At 45.6% G+C, this 20,914-nt stretch overlaps 1 protein-coding gene across 1 annotated transcript; it reads left to right on the top strand.

Annotated features, from left to right (window-relative positions):
- The first annotated feature begins 230 nt into the window (after positions 1–230).
- On the top strand, positions 231–15,351 carry LOC122365247 (nicotinamidase-like). Its single transcript, XM_043336271.1, has 8 exons — positions 231–394; positions 976–1,032; positions 1,872–1,976; positions 12,260–12,394; positions 13,071–13,199; positions 14,068–14,236; positions 14,547–14,689; positions 14,984–15,351. The coding sequence occupies exons 1-8, from the start codon at positions 275–277 to the stop codon at positions 15,065–15,067; spliced, it is 942 nt and encodes a 313-aa protein (XP_043192206.1). The 5' UTR covers positions 231–274; the 3' UTR covers positions 15,068–15,351.
- Positions 15,352–20,914: the final 5,563 nt, after the last annotated feature.

Genomic DNA, 20,914 nt, shown 5'->3' with positions numbered 1-20,914 from the left:
GTCGGAGCTGGTTTTTGAAAGCCGGAGTCGGAGTCGGAGTCGTAGTCGCCGAAAATTCATCGACTCCGCAGCCCTGCCGGCGAGGGTTAAAAAGTAATCGACCGAATAACATAAAATCATACCATTTGCTGAAAATATATGCCGCATTGACTATTGGAAGTTTCAATGTTGCATCTTTATCACTTTCTGAGAAATATATATTTAAAATTGGGAACGTTTTTTTCTGGGCCACCCGGTATAACCTGTCTGAACTTAAATCCACAGGGATGACAGGATGAGTGTCGTTGAGTTCGGAGGGCTGTGTCGAGCCCTCTTCAGAAACGACGTCGGCAAGCCCTACCATCTGGACGCCAGAAAGCTGGCCGAAATGTTCAGCGTCTTCGACAAAAATGAGGTAGGTTTCAATGCGTGGCTTTGACAGGCATTGAGATTAAACAAATTAGATAGGCTTTCATTTCGCAATAAGCAGCAAAGAAAAACCATCATAGCTCTCTTGTCAGCATTGATTCCGCATACACGTAGGAACTTATTGCATCGTAAGCGTAGCAATGCTGATTAAAAATTGTTTGACACTAATTTCAGTTTCCGAAAACAAAGACACGCCACTTTAGAGCAGTTTTGTAGGTAATGTACCCCGTTTTTCATTCAGCTTGAAATTTTTGCTGGAAATTAAATCCTGTATAAACACAAACTAAAAACAATAAATTTATACGCATGAGACGTGAGTCGTGACCATTTCGTCAACAGTTCGAAGACTGGGTTTCCTCTGTTTATCATATTGAAGATTTCTCTCTCTTTCTTTCACTCTTCCCTCTCTCTCTCTCTCTCCCTCTCTCTCTCTCTCTCTCTCTCTCTCTCTCTCTCTCTCTCTCTCTTTCTATCTACCTATCTCTCCCTCTCTTTCTGGATATTTACGAAATCGCGATCTCAATGCGTATTACATAGGGTACCTACTACCTACATACCCTTTTTCAGGACGGTTATCTCGACCGGGAGGAGTTCAAGATGTGCTGGAGCAAATGGATCAAAACGGTAAGTGGTTAGCTTAGAGCGAGGGGTCCTACGAGGCGCGATTGTACGTACATAGGGCAACGCCTGAGTCATTAAGAGTTTGTTTAGCGATTTAGAATCGAACATGATGAACTTAATTGATATATCCAAGCCACGGCACGATAATGTACGTTATAAAGGGGAACATCTGAGCGTATGATGTTCACATATCGAACCTGTTTCCAACCGAAGACGTGAAATGAAATAACATGTTTGACTAACGGCGCTACGTAACCTCGACGCCATCCTGAAATATTCCTGCGATGCAGCAACGAATGACATATCAATGCACTGCTCAGGATTCTATTCCAGTACAGTCTCAGTCCCATTTTCCATTTCCTGAGTTATATTTAGTGTTCGTGGCGGCCGTGCAGTTCTATTTTGGTTTCCATTTGTCTTTCTGCCGCTGCTATTGTATTCCGTACCAGTCCACTGATTGAGCGTGTACGATGGCCGGTCCAAACGCAACATTTTTATGGCCGCGTGCCGCTACGCTACCGCGCTGTATTCATGGCCTCTGACGGCTATTTTTCCAACACAATTGAGCTGTTCTCAGAAACGCCCCTGTCGTTAGAAACACGGGCTATGGTGCCATGACGTTACGGAGGTCTGATGAATTACAAAACGAAAGTCTAGACTTCACATTAGCTTTAGTCCCGGGACGTCACAACTAAGACAGGCTAGACAATACACATAAAGCTTTCTTAGAACGTGATCCATTCGTGGCTGCAAATTGTGTTTATCACGGGGCGATTATGTTTTAAGTTTGAGATAAGCGGTCAGACGTTGACAGCATCACTTATCGTTTGTTTTCTTGTCAGATTGTTCGGCCGGTGTCCGCGTTTTTGATCGTGGATGTACAAAACGACTTCATCAATGGCTCCCTGGCCATCTGCAACTTCCAGGCACAGCAGAAGGGTGAAGAGGTGAGTGCTTATTCGTCGAGTGCGGTTCACTGGGAGGGCTGCTCATAGATGGCGTTAGTAGTGAGCGCCTGAAGTGGTATGCTGCGCCGCAACGCCTAAGCATGGATTGTGTACGTTTGAGTCGCAGCCGGGAATTTGAGACCATAATTGAAGTTCAGTGTGATTTATATTTTCCTGGAAACGGAGGATGATACCATGGAAAAAGTAAGTCGTCCTGAAGACAGCTAAGTAGTTGTAGACCAACCATCACATCTATGACCAACTGCGTGACTGTTGGTTACCTATAATTTTAGATGTCCACTGTCCCGTCAGTTTATTGCCATTTCCTATACGTGTTATGCTTCTGTGAGCTAAATGCAATAATATTACCAGTAAAACGCCTTTTGGGCGAAGAACGAGCGAGCGAGATAGTGAGCCCTGCACGTGCGGAAGGGCGAGAGGGTACTTCCAACGGGCTTGCGCAAAGCACCCTTCTATCCGGTCGCTAGCGGTGTACCAAATTTGAACGCAATCGGCCCAGCCGTTCCTGAGATCTGGAAGCGGCATTCTGCACGTGCGCACGTGCAGTAGCACCTTAACTGCAACACATGGGAATGCATTACCTGGTGGGTGCCTACCTGTATGCCAAGTTTCAGCGAAATCGCCCCAGTAATTACCGAGTTATTAAAATGGGAACAAATTTGACACCTCTTATTGTTGTATTTTGCACGTGCACTGGGGGTGACCCACATGCATCGAGAGTATCCTATTTTTGGTAGAAAGGATGCAGCTACCCTATAAAAATTACCGCAAGTCAATCGCCCAAGTGGCTGCTGAGATATGAGCCTCTCAAAATCACTTCTTTTGCAAAACAGCTTGAACACCCTTGACTTTTCACGTGGCACGTGCCACGACGGTCACTGAGATGCATCAAAAGTAGTCAATACGGGGTAGAAGGGATGGGGCTACCCAGCAAAAAAGACCGCAGGCCAATCGGTCCAGCGGTTGCTGAGATATAAGCCTCTCAAAAGCGTTACAGGCCGGGCCGGCCCCGGGCCGGCCCGGCCCAAAATCTCAAATCATACTGAGATTTTTCCGTTATATTGAAAAGACTCGCTTCGCTCGCTGCGCTCGCTCACTCGTAATCATATTCTAGAATACGCACTGCTCACCGGCCAGTGCTGATGCGCGAGGATTTTCTTTATTATAATATAACGTCAGGAAAGTAAAATAATGTTTGAATAGGATGTCATTAGACATATGGCGATTGTAAAGTTTTGACAGCTTGGTCTATGCGTGATAATTTTACCAAGCAGTAAGCGAAGAATATCCATTTGTTTACAGAACTCTTCATAGTTAACGATATGCGTAAGGTTAAATGAAAGTGAATGGATCATGTTTTGGTGATTTACCTGGGAGGTAGCCATACCCATATTTACGGTGATGATCACACTGCATGCTTGATGTCCGCGTCATAACTTCTGATATATATTCCACTTTCAGGTATTTGAACGTTGAGCTGAGCATTGTTAATAAGATTATTAGAAGGATGAATAACCTGTTGCTCATTTCTATCAGAAATAGAAAAAATAAACCATGGTTTATTTTTTCTATTTCTGATAGAAATGAGCAACAGGTTATTCATTCTTCTAATATTCCACTTTATAGAACCACTTTGGGCAAGCCAGTCGTGGATGAATCATTCCTCCGGGTGTGAGCCGCACGACCAAATAACAATTGGTGCTTTATTAAAAGTCAGCTAGGGTGGAATGAGTAAATGACGTTGGTAATTGGCCTAGCAACCTTTGTCAGAGTGTGATTAATACTCATGCATGATTCGTGCGCATTTAACCTGCACCTTTCATTAAACTTGGATACACCAACAAATCACTCCCATTTTGTGGACCATCCATGCAACATAATTGCCGTAGCTCAGCTGCAAAATAAGTGCCAGGCACCCTGCAAACGCGAGATATCGCCACAACTAAACACCCCGCCCCTCTTCTCCTGCATGCCCAACCCGGAAGTTCCGCCTCCGCAGGTCCGGCGCGTTTTGTGCGGACCAAAGCAGCCGGTACTGTCGCTCTCGCTGCTCGCAAGATGCACAGAACAGCCCCGAACTCTTTGCGGACTAACAGCCTGGACATGGACTCCAAACTCGATCTAAATTCCTACAACTCTTTCTTCTCTGATACACCTTTTGTCAACCTAGATTCAACTTGGACTCTTTTTAAACAATTTTTTCCTTTGGGTTTTCGACCATAACTCTTTCCAGATTCACGTCGCATTCGACCCCGATTTTTCACACGAGCGTCCTCCCTCCAGACTCCTCAGGATTTCCTTTCATCCTTTCAGGCTCAGCCAGGAACCTTAATTCAGGAAATACACCTTTTTGCGTTGTTCGATGGCCAATCGTCATAACCATTTCGGCATCAGTTTGGACAAGCGTCATTCAGAATAACCCATCGGCGATGTGCATCACTGTTAGACGGTCGGCAAAACAGGCTGGACTCCATTTAACCATTCTGCATAACTCTTTGTCATTGAGCACAATGTTCGTCATAGGCAAAACACTTTGTCAAATTGTCATAATGCTTCGACATTTCACAAAACGGTTAGTCGATGTGCAAAATTCATCGGTACTGTGCGTAAACAATGACTGTTTATTTAAAACTTTCGTCAATGATCAAAATGTCAATGATGTAGTGCTTATCTAGCCATATTCAATGTTTAACGTTAATCACGCATTCAGGGATGAGGCTTATGACAGTTCCAGCGCAATTTGCAACCAATTAACCATTGAATTCCGAAAAAGGCAGTTATACCATAGCTACGAGGAGACTGCCGGCGCCATACCGAGTAGGCATGTAGATTCTTGAGCGTCGGACTCCTAAACGCTTCGATACAAACCACGAAGTCAGCCGTCATTATCGCGTCACTGTCCGTGCGATGTCATGGGACAACGCCTCGGGCGGCCGCGCCGGTCGGACTCGCGAGGGAATGGCTGACAGATGGCAAGCCGGGCCCTGCCGGCCGGACACCTTGGTTTTTGGGGCGGGGCTGACTTATCCAGCCTGTTGCCTGTTCCTTGGTGTTTGAGGCGGGGTTAACTTATCCAGCCTGTTGCTCTGTTGCCTGACCATTTTTCAAACAGCCGATAACATGTCAGCTACGTCCATCTACATTGTACCTATGGCGCTCATGAACGCTACCGATTTTTATGTAGATCAATGGTCTACAAGTTTCGCCACCTATGCCTCGCACTGCACTGTATAAACGCGGTCATATTTATACTTCTCTGTAAAGGGGCGATCTGTTTTTAGTTTTGACGAAATGTTATGAGGAATGCCGAAATTAGCATGGGGATGTTTTGGTGAACGGCGAAGGGATATTAACGAAAGACGAAGCATTTATCCAAATCGTTAAAGGTTTTGCCGGAACTCAATCAGTTATGGCGAATAGCGAAGGTAATACCAACTGACGAACTGTCGAGTGGGATCAGCATTCCGTTTTGCCCATATGCTGAAGGTTTTGCCGGAATGCCTTTCACTGGCGCCACCTATGTGCTGATCGGACGAATGGGTTTTGCTGATTGGCCATCGAACAACGCAAAAAGGTGTATTAGCACAGTCCAGTCACGGCATTGACGAATCCAAAACGAGCCGGTGTTGGGCACCTCGGGGAAGTACTCCCCAAAACCCTTATTTCCAAATTGTTATTCATAAGCTTATCGTAGGTTAAGTACTTACGTGTTGCTGTGAATGACAAAGTAAGTTTGTATCATAAAGATTGCGAAGTGTTCTTTAAATCTGAGGAAAAAGCCAGACCTAAAAAAAAAACATTGAACGCTGTTTCGGGAGCTCCGCGCAATGTAAAATTTTCCCAAGGATATAAGTCAGCCCCAGGGTTCCTATAGACTCGTCCCAACTCCCATCGTCTGTGTGGCGAAGCGGAGCCGGCGGCGGCGCGCCTCAAACGCTCGCCGATTGGTCACGTGACCGTCCGCGACTGGTATCGCCGCGGGCGCCGCTCCTGCTCAAAGGTCAGAAGTCAGAGACGGACTGCGCCGATGGCTCCAGCGCGCCGGCTAATGATGGGTGTTCGGGGACCCGCGCCCCGTGCTGACCGGTGCCGGCCGCGTGGTGGGTGGGAGTTGGAAAAAGTAGAATATGGATGGGCATTAGTGAGATTTGGGACTTGGGAGATGGAATACGGGTGAATGAATGTGAGAGGACATCGGTGGGAGAAGTCGGTGTGATTTGGCAGTGATAACGCTGTTCGTTTTTGCATGTTGTTGTTGTTGTTGATGTTGTTGTTGTTGTTGTTGTTTGATATCACATATTTCAGCAGAGCCTCAGTGATATGTCGTTACGTCATAGACCAGATATATAGTCGAGTTGTCCATTTAGTATAATCTAATTTAGTATAAACTATGTGGGGTTGCATTTCAGTATTTGAGGAATCAGGATTGAGGAAAATGCCGAAAATTTTAAATGCCGCTAATCGGTGGCGGTAAAAATAAAAAATGTAAATTTGACTCGTTACATAATCGGAGATGTATCCAAGCCACCGACCAGGACGCGTGCTTCTGCTCCGTCGAGGCCAATTTGCCGATAGCGTGCCCCATTGGGCGTGACGGTAATACCGTTCCAGGGTCATGCCTGCTGTGGCTAGATGTGGGTTTTATTTCAAATATTTTTATATGTGTACTGTGAATTGCACCCCTTATCCGCAGAACTGGGATGATTATATAATGAACTGATAAGGTGCGGCGAAAGGTTGGGAGTTTTTCAGATTGAATTAACTTTGAAAAAAGTCAAACCACAAATTACTTTCACTATTACCTTATTCGGTAAGCATGAAGTGGAATTAAGGCCAGTTATGGACGGGTGGTTGACATTTCATGACATGCAGCTATCTTCTGACGAAGCGCGACCCTCAGTTCCGTCGACTGTCCTGACCTTTCGTGAGTGGTGCTCACAAAATGTAACGGCCATTGATTTATGAACTTTTGCAGATATTGGCCCGTGATCACGACAAGGCAAGACTGACTAACTCAGACAGCTGTTGGAGATGAATCATCCTAGAAAATGAGCACGTTTGCTGTAAAATGAAACCTGAAATGATCCCGCAGTTGTACTGGTCCATCGCTGAAGCGTTAACAAGTCATCAGTGCATATAAAATTTTCATATTTTTAAGAAAATTCGTTTGCTTAGATTCCCGACTCATCGAATTCCAAGAAGCCTGATTATTCTGGGGACCGGAAAGCTTTTACATATTGAAGTTCCAATAATTAATCAACAATGTGCAATGATCATGTCGTTGCCATTAATTACACTGTTCTAACAATTTAATGATTGACTTGTGAAAAACATGCCTCTTATTCTTAAACTACAAATTACATATACACATGCTGTCTATTTTTTCAGCTTATGTCCACCCTCTGCGCTATTGCGGTGTCCACTCGTTCCCTGTCGCCGTGCCCTGGGTCGGGACCGCGGCGGGAGCCCCCACGGCGGCGTCGCTGGGCCGCTCCAGGCGGTGCCAGGCGGCCGCACCCCGACTGACCTGCTTTACCAGCTGTGCGGCGGTCGACACGACTCGGCGTTTTGTCGCTGACGGTGACATTAGCAGCGAGGAGCCAATGACCCCCAACAGCAGAGCAGACGAAATGGTGTGCTGCCTTCTATTCTGGGATTTTTTTACTGGAACTTTTTAGGTTGTTGTAGAGAAATGATTCTACGGTATTTATCATTAGCCGTTCCGGAAAGATGCTATTTTAGGCTCTTGCTTCCTAAGCATTTGTTAAACTATGAATATTAGACAGTGTGTGTTTGGAGTGGGGACTTTTATGCAAATGGCTTAGTAAAGCAAGGGATAATAAAGAAGTATTTAGTATTTATTCATAAAGCACCAATCGCGCTGCACCCATTACCTGTTTATGGCGTTTCGTACTATAGTTTTGTGAGCAATTTTGCGCTCGTTATCCTGATGGGCATACCATGATCATCCGTTTCGCTGTTCCTGTTACTTACGATCCCTCTTCTCCTCATCATCCGCCTTTTGCCCCCCCCCCCCCCCAGGTCAGTTGGTCCTGTCGGGTCCGGTTACCACGCCAGTCGTGGTCGATCCAGAGACTAACCCCGGCCGCGCTGCGTCTCGCGACAGTCACGCGACACAGACCATGCTGCTTCGTGAAGCGGTGTGTCGTACCCCGCTCTGTTGAGACATGCTACATATAAGCAGGCAGACGCACCGGGGGACGCACGGGGAGGGGAGGGGGAGGGAGGACGGTGACCTTGTCGACTCCGTGATGCCGTGCGCCCGCTAAATTCACTGGCGCGCGGCAATCTGAGTGTTGTTCGCTTCTTTGTGTCGTTGGTGCGCTCTGCAGAATTCATAAGCGCGTTACAAATGTTCGTTTTTCACGAATGGTACCGTGGCTCGTTCCACGTCACTAGTAGTTAAATTACGACTTGTTTGCAGGAGGACTGGCACGGCCAGTCGCCACTTATTCCTTTGTCTTTAATTGCTTTTGATGCTGTTTTGTTATTCGGCAAAACTGCTCAATATAAGAAGTTTTGCAAGTCTGAGTAGTACCTACTTTGTGTGTGGCTATGTGCAGGCAGCAGATAATGACAACACTCAAATGAAAAGCACAGCTAATCATGTGTGATTTTGGGGCGACAGCGGAGTTCCATTATCACGCGTCCCTTTTGTACAGAACGTTAGCTTCTACACTCCCGTACAGGCATCATATATCCTGGTACTAGTCTGCCTATTTACATCAAATATGATATCTTTTCACCAGATTTCTCCTTCACTTTATTTCGCTTTGAAATGAGATGTATGTGCCAAGAAATCCGGGTACGTCAGGCTTGCGATGTGGCGCTACAGACTACAGACTCTTCAGTCTCATATTTCAGAACTGGTTGGATGACTTCAAAGCGCTGAAAATAGGACACACGTGTCACTCAGAACACGCACGCCACCGAAACAGCACCTCGTAGCAAGCCAATTTCAAATTTCAATGCTTCGTAAGTTTCATAGGACATTTGTTAGACCCGTCTTGAGTGCCATGCGCTGGTAGTTGTTTGATGCCTTTAGCTTGTTTTAAATGAGACAGACATGTTGATTTTGCTGTTAGATGAATTGAGTACCAAACTCATCTCCTTTGCGAATTACGCTGTCTACGCTTGGAGCTGCTGGAAATATTTTATGCACGGTAGACAGTTGGTAAGCAGGTTATGCCAGTAATCATTGATCTTTTAACCTAACCTAAGTACTAGTTTAAGTCAATCGGAGAGAGCTTCTTAGCAATCAGAAAAATCGATTCTGTTTTTTTTGTACGCCTTTGCTATAACTGAGAATTTAGACGGTATTTTGATTTCATTTGATTTTTAAGCACTTTTACGTGAATCATTCGAAACCATTTGTATTTCACTTGATTTTGCCATTGAAAGTAACATTTTCGATGGTACATTACGAATCTTTATCGTCAATATCTATATACAGGGTGTTCACTAAAAATTGAGACAAAGTTTAGCAGGCTGTATCTTCGGTAAAAATGTACCGATTTAAACAAACGAGGCATTGTTGTAATGCACATTGCATCTGCTGCAAACCGTAGAGCGTCAACAGATTTGCCTGATTCCCGTAGGTCATTTTTTGGACATTTTCTTGTAAGTGTTTTCACAAGGTCTGGCACCAGTGGACCGTGACTTTGGCCAATTCATGGCGGTAATGAGCAGCCAGTTGATATTTTGTATCAAGTTTAAAGACACCAATATACGTAATAGCCTTCGGCAAATCACATTAGATACTCATTTGTTAATTTTAGTCGTGGCAAATGGCTTATCGGGCCTTGTTTCAATCATGCAATTTTTACATCGGCCGGAGCCCCCAAGGCGCCCCTTGAAGTGTGCTGGCGCGAGGTCGGACCAGAAGATCACCTTCTGGTTACATATGTTGTTCTGCATGAACCTCTTGTGCTAAATAATACACTTGACTCAGAAAGTATCATATTGTAAAGGACCGGCCTGGAGAAATAAAGTCGAACTGATAATATGCTCTGAAATAACACACGTACCACGGCATCCAGCGTTAGCTTGGATGCTAAATGGACGTTAGCTCTTGTATCATTGATAACATCACTACAGAACACTCCATTGTCTAGTTAATTGTCGCCCTTTGACAAAAACATGATTTTTCTTCCTTAAATAGATCGGTCTTTTTCTGCAATTTGTGGCCCTTTCTTGACCATTGTTTATTTACTTCTCTTGCCTTATGTTGTTCCCAGTCGCTTCGAGAAATCATTTACGCCGGTTGTAACTCATCCTAGCCTCAGGTGTGATATATGTTCTTCGCTTTATAGGCACAGTTAATACCTTACTGATCGGCAGCATTGCATCGTGAGGTGCCAAAAAGCCCCTCCACGTGCATTTTCGGGGCCCCGACCTTTCCTTTGGTCAGCAGTATCTTCACATTTGCACCACTTCAGGTTTTCTGACTCCCACAACCACTAGAACTTTCGTCCCACCATACGGTATGTAACTAATTTCGACATTTTAAGCTTTCATTAGGTATTTGTACGTGCCAGACTCTCCCATTGACGTGCTATTTTGGGAAAGCGTGCCAATTGGCTTTCGGTGGTCCTTATTTAAAACGACCTCCAACGCGACTGTTTTCATTACACCCATGAAATTTTATGCTCGGTATGATACAAAAATGTCCCTTTTATCTCCATGCTAAGTTGCATCGTAATAGCTTGCTTCACTTTTGATGTGCAGTCATTCAAAGTTTGTGTCAATTTTTAGTGAACACCCTATATGTAGCATATTACCAACATGTGGTGTTTATAGACATATTAAAATAGATAAAAAATGATGACAAAAAATTGACAAGGATATCACGGCCAGTGAAACCACGCATTAGCAAACATCTCGACAACACGTTCGTCGGCTGGCACCACGTGGCCCGTGATCTATAAATACAGCTGCCCCTCGAGCACACACAGACACGCCGACACACACAGAAGTTGCGTGCTGCGTCGCATTGTGCGTTGCGGCGCCGTCGTCCCATTGTGGCGCCTCTCTGGATGGGCGGTCGGTTTCCGGACGCGCCATTTTTAGCCCGCGCCGTGTCTGGTAAACACGCCTCTTTCTGGCAGAGTGCCAGCCCGAGGGATGTCGCGCCGCGTGACGACCCCTCGTGAGGTCAGGTCAGGTCCAGGCACACGCCGGCAGCGTGCCTTCCGACGCTGAGAGCCGGCCCAAGTTTGTGAGACTAATGGCGACGAACGGTGGAAGCCGTCCGAGCTGCTCCCGGCTTGGAAATGTTAAGGTCGAGCCGAGTTATTCTTAGGTTCAAATGAAATAAAGAAAGGCTTTGAAAAGAAGTGGCTTGGTTTGATTTCACGACTTACCAGCTTTGGAAATTATTACTTCTTGTTACTGGCCTTCATTAAAAATTAACGATCAACTGAAACTCAGGATTATCATTCACTCACAGTCATTCTTAGCTCAGAAAGGGCAATGTCAGCAATGCTAGGAGCAGCGTGGCATTCAGACGCGATGCAGCGTGAACTCAAGCTCGCCTTTAACTATTTGTTTTTACGAGATATCAGTAGGTACTAGGTATACCCGTGTTTACACAGTGCGTGCTGGACAACCTTTCCCGGATATACCTATTCTCTTCTACGCATACCGACGCAATGAAGGTAGCTTATCAAGCTTATCAGTGTGAAGGAGTCTCCCAGTCAACTGCTTCTCTCTCTCACCAGATGTCACTTCTGCTCAGTGCCTGGAATGATACTGTGCCGCAGGGCACTCCCCCAGCAACTCGTTCCTCACTCACTAGATGTCACTAGTAATCGACGCCTGGCATGATGCTGCGCCGCAGTGCTTCAGTCAACTCATTCTCCTCTCACTAGATGTCACTAGTGGTCAGCGCCTGACGGGATACTGTGCCGCAGGGCTCGGGACACAAAACATGCGTTTCGTCACACACTGGGGTTGGGCTCATATTGTATCTGCGTAGCGTGAAAAACACCGCGGAAGTAGGTACTAATATGCTGGAGATTGAGTGCACGCTTGAGCCGTCTTAGAGCCGACATGATCCGATAGATCATTATTTATCATTATCAGTGCATTTGAAAGCACAAAACACCGAAGGTCCGCTATCCAGCGGTTTCGTTGCGAATGTTCATCTTTGCTTCTCCCGTTGACAGTACAGTTAACGCACTCTCCTATACGGCCATAGTTATGAATGCATTTGAACTAACATAATTTGCCGTGATCGGCAGGTTGTGCCCGTGATTAACGAAGCACTGGACACGATCAAGTTCGACGTGGTGGTCTACTCCATGGACTGGCATCCGAACGACCACCTCTCGTTCGTCACAAACGTGCTGAAGTACCCGCTGCACCCGACATCACCGGTCAGTTTATCACTCGGCGTTCCAAAATTCGCACTCCTCATCTACACCTATTTTGTCTGGAAACCTAATAACAAATTATCATTTCTATTTGCTTTTTTGCAAGCTTTTCTGATTGAAGACAAATGAAAGGAAGCAGATTATCAGACGCTCTGTGTGAATCCAAGGCGTAGTAAAACTTTTGCTGCTATGCCGAAAGATATTATGTTAGGTATAAGGTAAATACTATGATGTGCTAATACTTTCTTAAGGCATTACTTTAGGTCACTGAATGCAGTACAGGTAGTGAACATCGCATTACGTACGTGCATTTGGAATCGGTGGCAACATATTGCAGTTCATTAGTTTTGTTACAGTACGTCCAATTACCCCTCAATTATTTTCTATGCGACGCCATTTTCCGCCGCAGCTTCTTGCTGCCATATCGACCCAGTCAGAGACGTCATAATTGCGTTATGACGTCATAATGTCGACATAATGTCATTGCGCCTCGACCACATGCTCCCAGACTTATGTAACCACTATTAAGAGTAACCACTATGGCTGCATCTTCAGCCGCTTTGATGTTTGATTATGTGTCATGGATGTACCCACACTTCTATCCACTTCTATCAAGCATGCCAACCACGTAGGATGCACTAGGCAGGTGAGCGAATATTAGCGTGCTTTTCGTTTTCAGGTAAAAGCAGAAGAGGCAAAAACATGTGATAAGGTCGTGTATGACGGCGACCCGATCAAGGAGCAGATTTTGTGGCCTCCTCACTGCATCCAGGATTCGTGGGGCGCAGAACTGCACCCCGATCTCAAGGTAAGTTTATATATCCAGATCGACCTCAGGATTGAACTTGTGGGAAGACTTGATTTTTTTACCTACATTGGTCTTGTGAGAAATGGCGAAGTGCAAACAAAAAGTCATCTTTTGTTGGTAAGGCCCACTCAAATCATATAAATCAACATACCTCCTGTACCTATACTTCCTAGGAAGTTGAAAACCTTTTTTCTGAAACGCGAGCTAAGAAATGGCGAAACGACAGAACAATACCTCCGTACCCCATTGATCCAACGTCAGGCCGACACATCAGTGCGCAATATCCTCAATCCCGTTATCCCGGTGGAGCCGGTACGCGGCACCCCCGTAATGAGGACAGCGGTGCGTTTAATTACACAGCTCGCCGAACTGCGGCGACCGATCCGATGCCGTCTCGTGTGAGGGCCTGCGGGAGCCGGTATATCGATTACACCTCGGGTCCGACCCAGCGTGCTCGATAGTTGTACTAGTCAGCCGCGGCCACCGCGCCGAGCGAACGCGCACGACACAGCCGCTCGCAGAATGGCAATAATGTTTTTTAGCGATTCCTTATGCGTTTCTCAGAAGCCAAGCGCAGTGACGCATGGAATGGCGGTGTATTGATCCTTGTGTGCGCAGATGTGATTAATGGAGTGTTTTTTTCTCTAATTAAGTAAATGGTACTGACGGAGCAATAGCAATAAACAAGCACGCATAAACGGGCGCGTACCTATAAGAGGCTGGTTTAAACACACATTTATTATCATGCGCCTGTCAACGTCCTGTTATTTTGCCAACGTTTCTACAACATGTGGCAATCTCCCCGTCATTAGTTTCATTTCCCATCATCATTCAGAAGTCATAAATAACATCATCACATCCTCCTCAGATCGTCGACGGTGCTCTGTGGATCAAGAAGGGTCACAACCCCGAGATCGACTCCTACTCTGCCTTCTTCGATAACGCCAAGATTTCCGACACGGGTCTGAGCCGACAGCTGCGCCAGCGAGGCGTCACCGACGTCTTTGTCTGCGGCATCGCGACAGACGTCTGCGTCGGTAGGACAATCACGGATTCTTTTTAGTAGCCCTAAACTGGTGTTTGAGAAAATGACGAACTTTTGGTACTTTGAATGTGTTATCACCCGAGCTCAATCCGAGATCCGAATTTTGACTCACCTGTCTTGACGATGTATAGTTTGGACGGACACTTACCTACTATAATTATGTTATTCGCTTTTTTAGTTTCACAGCGTCATAACCAATTTGTCTTTAGGTTACATCACAACCTGGTTTAACATCATTGCATCATTTGTGACTTCAAAGACTTCACGTTTGACTTCAAAGATACGATATTTGTGTTTTTTAGGTGCGACTGCTACACACGCTCTGGACGAGGGCTTCCGAACCATCCTCGTTGATGATGCCTGCAGAGGAGTGTGTACAGATGAGATCGAGAAGCTCAAACAGAACATCATGAAAGCGAACGGCGTCGTAATCAACTCCACCGAGGTAGGTGCACAGTGGATACTCATATGACGTTGTGGTTCATTTGTGTTTAATTTTTTTTTCTTGCTGACTATATCAGCCCTGTAATAAGTGGTAAGTTAGCACTGCCGTGATGACGCAAGTCACTGCTAAAATGTAGGTATGTTATAGATCCACAAAAGAGTGTCCGTTGATTACCTGCTCATAATGGAAATGTAACACGATGCATTTATGACGTATGAATCAAATTTAAATGTACATTTACCCACTACTTCTAGAAATGTGCGGTTGATTAATAGAAAACTCTGCTGATTTCAGGTGAAGTCGATGGTTCAGGGCCGTGATCGTCGTCCGGAGCTGGGCTACAAGCTCGCCATGAGACTCCAGGAGACCAGCCAGTGACAGGCGGCGATACCAGTCGCCGGCGCTCAGCGATAGGTGGCGCTGCCTGCCGGCCGGCCGCGACCCTAGGTGACGCTGCAGTCTTTCTAGGAGGCCGGCAGGCAGCATTGCTGCATCGTCCACACAGAGTAGTTGTGATATATCATTATCCTGGCTGGCTTCAGGACAAGTGTCAAGTGGATCGACACCTTTCGGTGTCGTCCATTGTGAAGCCGTGTATTACCTGAATCTGATGCACATGTCTTATATCTCACCCACGAATTCCTAATACAACTCGAACACGATTTAGCAAGGATTGGCAGATACAAGAAATACTGCATTGTAGTGCGAATATAGTCCACACACACCGGCCCGTTATTTCCTTCCTCAGAATATTCGAATCCTTATCCTCCGCGCATCCAAACCCTGCTCCGGGCTGGGTGGGCAACTTTATCTCATGCGGGAATACCCGTAAGAGCACGGCCGTAGTGGGGTGCAGTGAGTGCTTGAGGTCTGGTCGGCCGGTCTTTTGGACGGGCTCAGCCCCGGCGGCTGACTAGGGTGCTCGCTCAGACCAATGTCTAGCCCTAATTCCTAGCATCCTTTCGGCCCTGAAATGGTCCCGTCAGACCGAAAGGGCTTAAACCAACAAAACAAAAACAACAAACAGTCCAGCTTCAATAGTTATTTATTTCACTATTACCGCACGATGCAATAAGACTAATATGGAGTGGGAAAAATCGTCTAGTTTTGTTGGAGCATTGCTGCCTCTTCTGTTTTCTCGTACCTGGAACTCGATGATATTCATGATAGTATTCTTGCATCTTCTTGTACCTTTTAACAATGTTCATTTGCTGAATGTTGTGTGTACGTGAAAGGTGTGGCAAGTAAATTATTAAAAGCGTTATTAATCATTCTAAGTAGCAAGCTCGCATTTTTTTCTTACTGTTGCTTGTTTTGATAGAATGTGCTAGTTTTATCTTTGGAATCACGTGAAAGTGACGTGTAATTTTACATCATTCATGTAGTGTGACGTACCGGTAATTATACGATTACACCCAACATAGCCATTGCTTATCACCTGCCTTCCGATGAACATTATCATTTATCATGTTCAATACAATAAACGCTCCGTCTGCTTTTGCGCAATGATAGCCAATAGCGTAATACTCAGCTTGGAATAAGACGTGAAGGTGATCCGTCCAAGGCGATCCGTCAAGGTGTGCTTTAATGCCACTTGAATAAAAGCAAAAAATACAGGATATGTGGTATGCGCTTATACCTTGTGAGATTCACGTTAGGAAAGAAATTGTCCAAATGCTGCTCCATAGCTATCGGTTTAAATAGAGGCAAACAGGGGATTATTCTACACAAATTATGTTCTTGTCAGATGTCAGTTGCCGATGTTGTAGGTGTTGCCTTTGAACCCTGATGTTTTCGTCTGTTCGCCATCCTGTTTCACCCCCATGAACATGACACATTTCACTATATTTGTCGTGATTCGTTGGTTGTTTACATCATGCAGAAATGTCCTCATTTGACAGACCCGTTCCTCGCCTGAAAGAACCTCCAAAATCGCTGAATATCACATGGTGTCAGACATTGATATTGCTGGGTGTCCCAAAGTTTTGCAACATCATTATCCCGTGCTCAACACTTTCTCAACACTAAGATTATTTAATTAACTACCGATATGACCATCACAAAGCCGAGCATGGCCGGGCACACGTCTAGATGCATGACAGCATGCCGGATGGCGGAAGTATAGGTATACAATATTGCCGTTTGAAGTGACCATCCCGCCTAATACTAGTTTTGAGTTGAGATATAGAGGATTCTTCATGGCTCCGAGTGGAAGATAAGGATATCTTTTCCAAGCGGGTTACTGAAAAACCGAGCGACGAAGGAGCGAGGTTTTTCTGTAACACGCGAGGAAAAGATATCCGATCTTCCACGAGTGAGCCATGAGGAATCCTATATCTTTCTATGTTGAGGTTTATTCTTAATTAATTAAATATTATATTTAAGTGTATTCATCTATGTAACAAAGATTTAGAGTAGTTTGTTTTTATTTCATAAGATTCATATAGAAACAGCCATTAAAAATGCCGTTCGGTTATTGACCCATCATCAGTTGAACTCTTGATTTTTGGATATGAACCCTCGAGACCTTATCTTTGCATCTCAGAGAGATGCAGAGATAACAAATTATTATCTTTGCATCTCAGAGGAGTGCGAGATAGAAATATCCCTGCACTGTAGACCCAATGGCAAATAAGCCTCAACTAGAAAGATAGCCCAATTGGGGTCCCTGGCTTGCATTTACCGGTCTGGGCACTCAAAACATCGAGAAATGCTTTGATTCGGATATTTTAATTTCAAAGTTCCAGTACCTTGAATTCAGAAGGGCTAATGCATTTGAATGCCCCACTCGAAAAAGTGAACCAAGGGTCAGGTCAGGTCAGGCTAACCAGTAGGGGTCCTGTCGGCCATCCATAGTAGGTGTCAACCACCACTGGCATCTTCGTAATATGTGACGCAGGCACCAAAACTAATTCCGTAAATGTCCAAATTGCTGCTAATTTCGAAATCACCTCCGGATCACCCTGGGAACATACACAACTCGAAAAAGTGAACCAAGGTCACCTAAGGTCGATGACCTTGAACTTACCTTCGCGTGACGTTGACAACCACCTTAAAGGTAGTGTGCCACCTTTGAAAGATTTCCCATTTTATTTTTCCTAGGATAAGAAGCTTCTGTTTTTACATAATATCGCAAAAAAATCAAAAATGGGCCTGGAATAGTGCCTTTTTCGCCTAAAAGTTTTTCGGTTTTTAGATATGTATAACAACTGTAGTGGGCTCACCTGCAAACAGGCGTCGGGCAACAATCGCGAATGCGGCGCACTTGTGACAATAAGCAAAGGTCATTATAGTGTTACGACCATACGACGTACGGGAATGAGTTATCAGCTGTCTAATCGTAGACAACACAATGTCGAGCCTTGAACTGTAAGCCCGTATTGGTATTGTTTCTTTTATTTGGCTGTCGAACATTATTTATGGTTTGAAATATGATTTTATGTAAAATAATGGATATGAAAAAGCCGTCTTACAAGTTATGACCCCATTTCACCACACGCAAGTGGCAGAAATGACAATGATCAGCTGACGCATTTTTCTTGGCCGAAGTCAGAGCGCGCGGCCCGACGCACCACGCGTATTTGGAAATTCCGACCTCGACGAGCATCAGAAGCCACCTAACAGGCGTGTTCGAAACCGCAGGAGATGATGATGAACGGGTTTATCGAAACTTGATTGGATGAGCATATCGGTAATAGCGATTTCAGTGTGTGCATTTATTGTTCATAGTGGTGTGAAATGTGGTTGGGGTACGACCGACAACCCGTCGGGGCGAATTTCGCACTGGGGTACTCAAAATTTGAAGAATTTAAGACGTTTCCATGAGTTTTGAAGGTATGGATAAGTTCTAAAAATCCGGTTCTCCTTATCTGGGCCATTAACTCCATACGGTCCAAGAAAGCTGGCACACTACCTTTAACCCTCGCCGGACCTATTGTTTTTCTACATACGCGCCGGCCGAGGGGGGGGGGGGGCGGCGGGTACGACCCTCCCTCGCCGTTTCGCCCCTGGTGGAGCTAGCGCGTCGCGGAAAAAACGAGCGTGTGCGGCGTTACGAGACGCAGAGATTGGTACCCAACCGGTGGTATCAACCGGTGACCTCTGAGGTCAGGTCAAGTGCCCCAAGGTATGGTTCAGTTTTTGGTGAATAACTTCGCAAAAAAACGGCCACAGAGCCGCGATTTTGGCAGCATCGTGTTCGCCTCGCTCAGGCGCGTCGAATGATGTACTTTTTGTTTGGGTCAGGTCAACTTAGGGTGTTGACCTCAGGTCACGGTCAGGTCAGCGCCCCCATGTCACGAAGTTGATTGAAAGAGGTCATGTCGCATATCATTCGATTCGGCAGCTCAATTTGCTAGCTCAATTTGATCGGGAGTTATTGACGAAAAACTAATATGACATTGATGACGTCATAAATGACGTCACGCAAGGTCAACATTTCAAAATTTACGCATCTAACCTTGCAAGGAGTGCATCAAATCACGATTATGTGTGCTTGAGATAGTTGGAGATCGTTCCCGGCGCCAGAATAGCAGTTTTCATTTCCCCCATTGACTTGTCATGGTGAGGTCACGAAAATGACCTGACCTCATATGACCTTTCGGAAAAATCCGAGATATATAAGTTGTGAGACTTGTAATGGATACTAGATCTGCAAGTTTCATTTCCCTGTGAAAGCTCCTCTGGCAGTGAGGGCGTTGCGAAGTTGCGACATCTGAAGACCGTGCAGAGGTTCACTTATGACGTCATAGGTCAGTGACCTGACCTAACCCGAAAATGCGGTTGGTGTCAAAAGATCTGGCTTGAATCAGAGCTCAGGTATGCCAAGTTTCAGCTCTCTATCGCCAGCGTGTTCGGAGCTATCGCGAAAAAAACCTAAAAAACCTAAACCCTATTTGGGCGGCACCCGCCCCCCCCCCCTCGGCCGGCGAGGGTTAATGCATGGGACAGACGGCATTTCACATGTTTGAACGTTTACAATTACAAAAAGACTGGAAAGGCGCGGATAATGTGGGCCGTCATACGCCGAATACCGATTCCGACCAAACATGGTCTCGGAAAACGGACCACAGGTCAAAGCTCATTATGAAATTTTCAGGGTAGGTGTGAAATTGATCAACTTAAATGTGCAAGAAAAAAACTTGAATGTGCAAGATTCCTCGTGATCGGCTGCTTCTTGCGGAGTCATTCGCGAAAAAAAAACGAGGAAATCTGTTCACCTCGCCCTTCCCTATAAGTGCTAGGGTTATTAAAGTTTTTCTTACACTTGTCTTTCACCATAGAGGTGCTTTAACACGCGCATGACTGGAGATGCTACAGAGTTCACTCGATATTCTACCGACTTTGATGTGAACCTTATGATTAATCTTTGCCCAGATGGGGGAGGTATTTTTGGCGATACACGCCAGTTTTTTTTTGCGTGTGTAAAGAAAACCGTGGTGAGCAGAGCGGCGAAATTTGTTATATCTTATGATGCATACATTTTGCGTCTTGTGTGAAATAAATTGACCCCAGGTCACAAGGTCAGGTCACCAGCTCAAGTTAAGTGATCCTGCCTTTGCGATTCTGTCAACTCCGCAGTTTATCTCCTAGAAGTTTGAAACTCGTGGTATGACATGAGGAAATCAGTGCAAACCATTTTTATCTCTCGGTGACATAAGGCCAGTTCAATTCTGCGACTTTTCCAGTATAAGTCAATAGGAGAAAAATGAACTGCCCTTATTTTGGCCGAAGGTGCAAAATAACGATGCAATAAACTATTGAATATGCATTTTTCTTAATCACCTTGATCCTTTGGATTTTGTGTAAGAAAGGCATGAAATATTTATATTCTGTTGTAGAATAAACCAGTATAACGCCTTTTGGGGCGACTAACGGAGCGAGCGAGAGGGTGGGCCTTGCACGTGCGAAATTGCGAGGGGGTACCTCCAACTGACTTGTGCACGGCACCCTACTAACTGGTCTCTAGCGATGTGCCAAATTTGGGCACAATCGGCCCAGCCGTTCTCGAGATCTGGAAGCGGCACCCTGCACGTGCGCACGTGCAAAATGGGTCCCAACTGACTTGTGCACGGCACCCTACTAACCGGTCCCTAACTGTGTACCAAATTTGAGCGCAATCGGGCGAGCCGTTCTCGAGATCTGGAAACGACCCCTGCACGTGCGCACGTGCAGCAGCACCCCAACTCTGGCACATGGATATGCAGTGCCTAGTGGGTGCCTACC

Source organism: Amphibalanus amphitrite, unplaced genomic scaffold (assembly GCF_019059575.1).
Source record: "Amphibalanus amphitrite isolate SeventyFive unplaced genomic scaffold, NRLGWU_Aamphi_draft 000725F_arrow, whole genome shotgun sequence".
NCBI lineage: Eukaryota > Metazoa > Arthropoda > Thecostraca > Balanomorpha > Balanidae > Amphibalanus > Amphibalanus amphitrite.
Note: the sequence above shows the minus strand (reverse complement) of the source record. Positions and strands in the feature narration are given on the sequence as shown.

Excerpts from the sequence above, each read along its gene's own strand:
- LOC122365247 (XM_043336271.1), top strand. The coding sequence starts at position 275 with ATGAGTGTCGTTGAGTTCGGAGGGCTGTGTCGAGCCCTCTTCAGAAAC. Across the intron at positions 13,200-14,067 it reads AACTGCACCCCGATCTCAAG|ATCGTCGACGGTGCTCTGTG; the intron begins GTAAGTTTATAT and ends CATCCTCCTCAG. Across the intron at positions 14,690-14,983 it reads TCGTAATCAACTCCACCGAG|GTGAAGTCGATGGTTCAGGG; the intron begins GTAGGTGCACAG and ends TGCTGATTTCAG.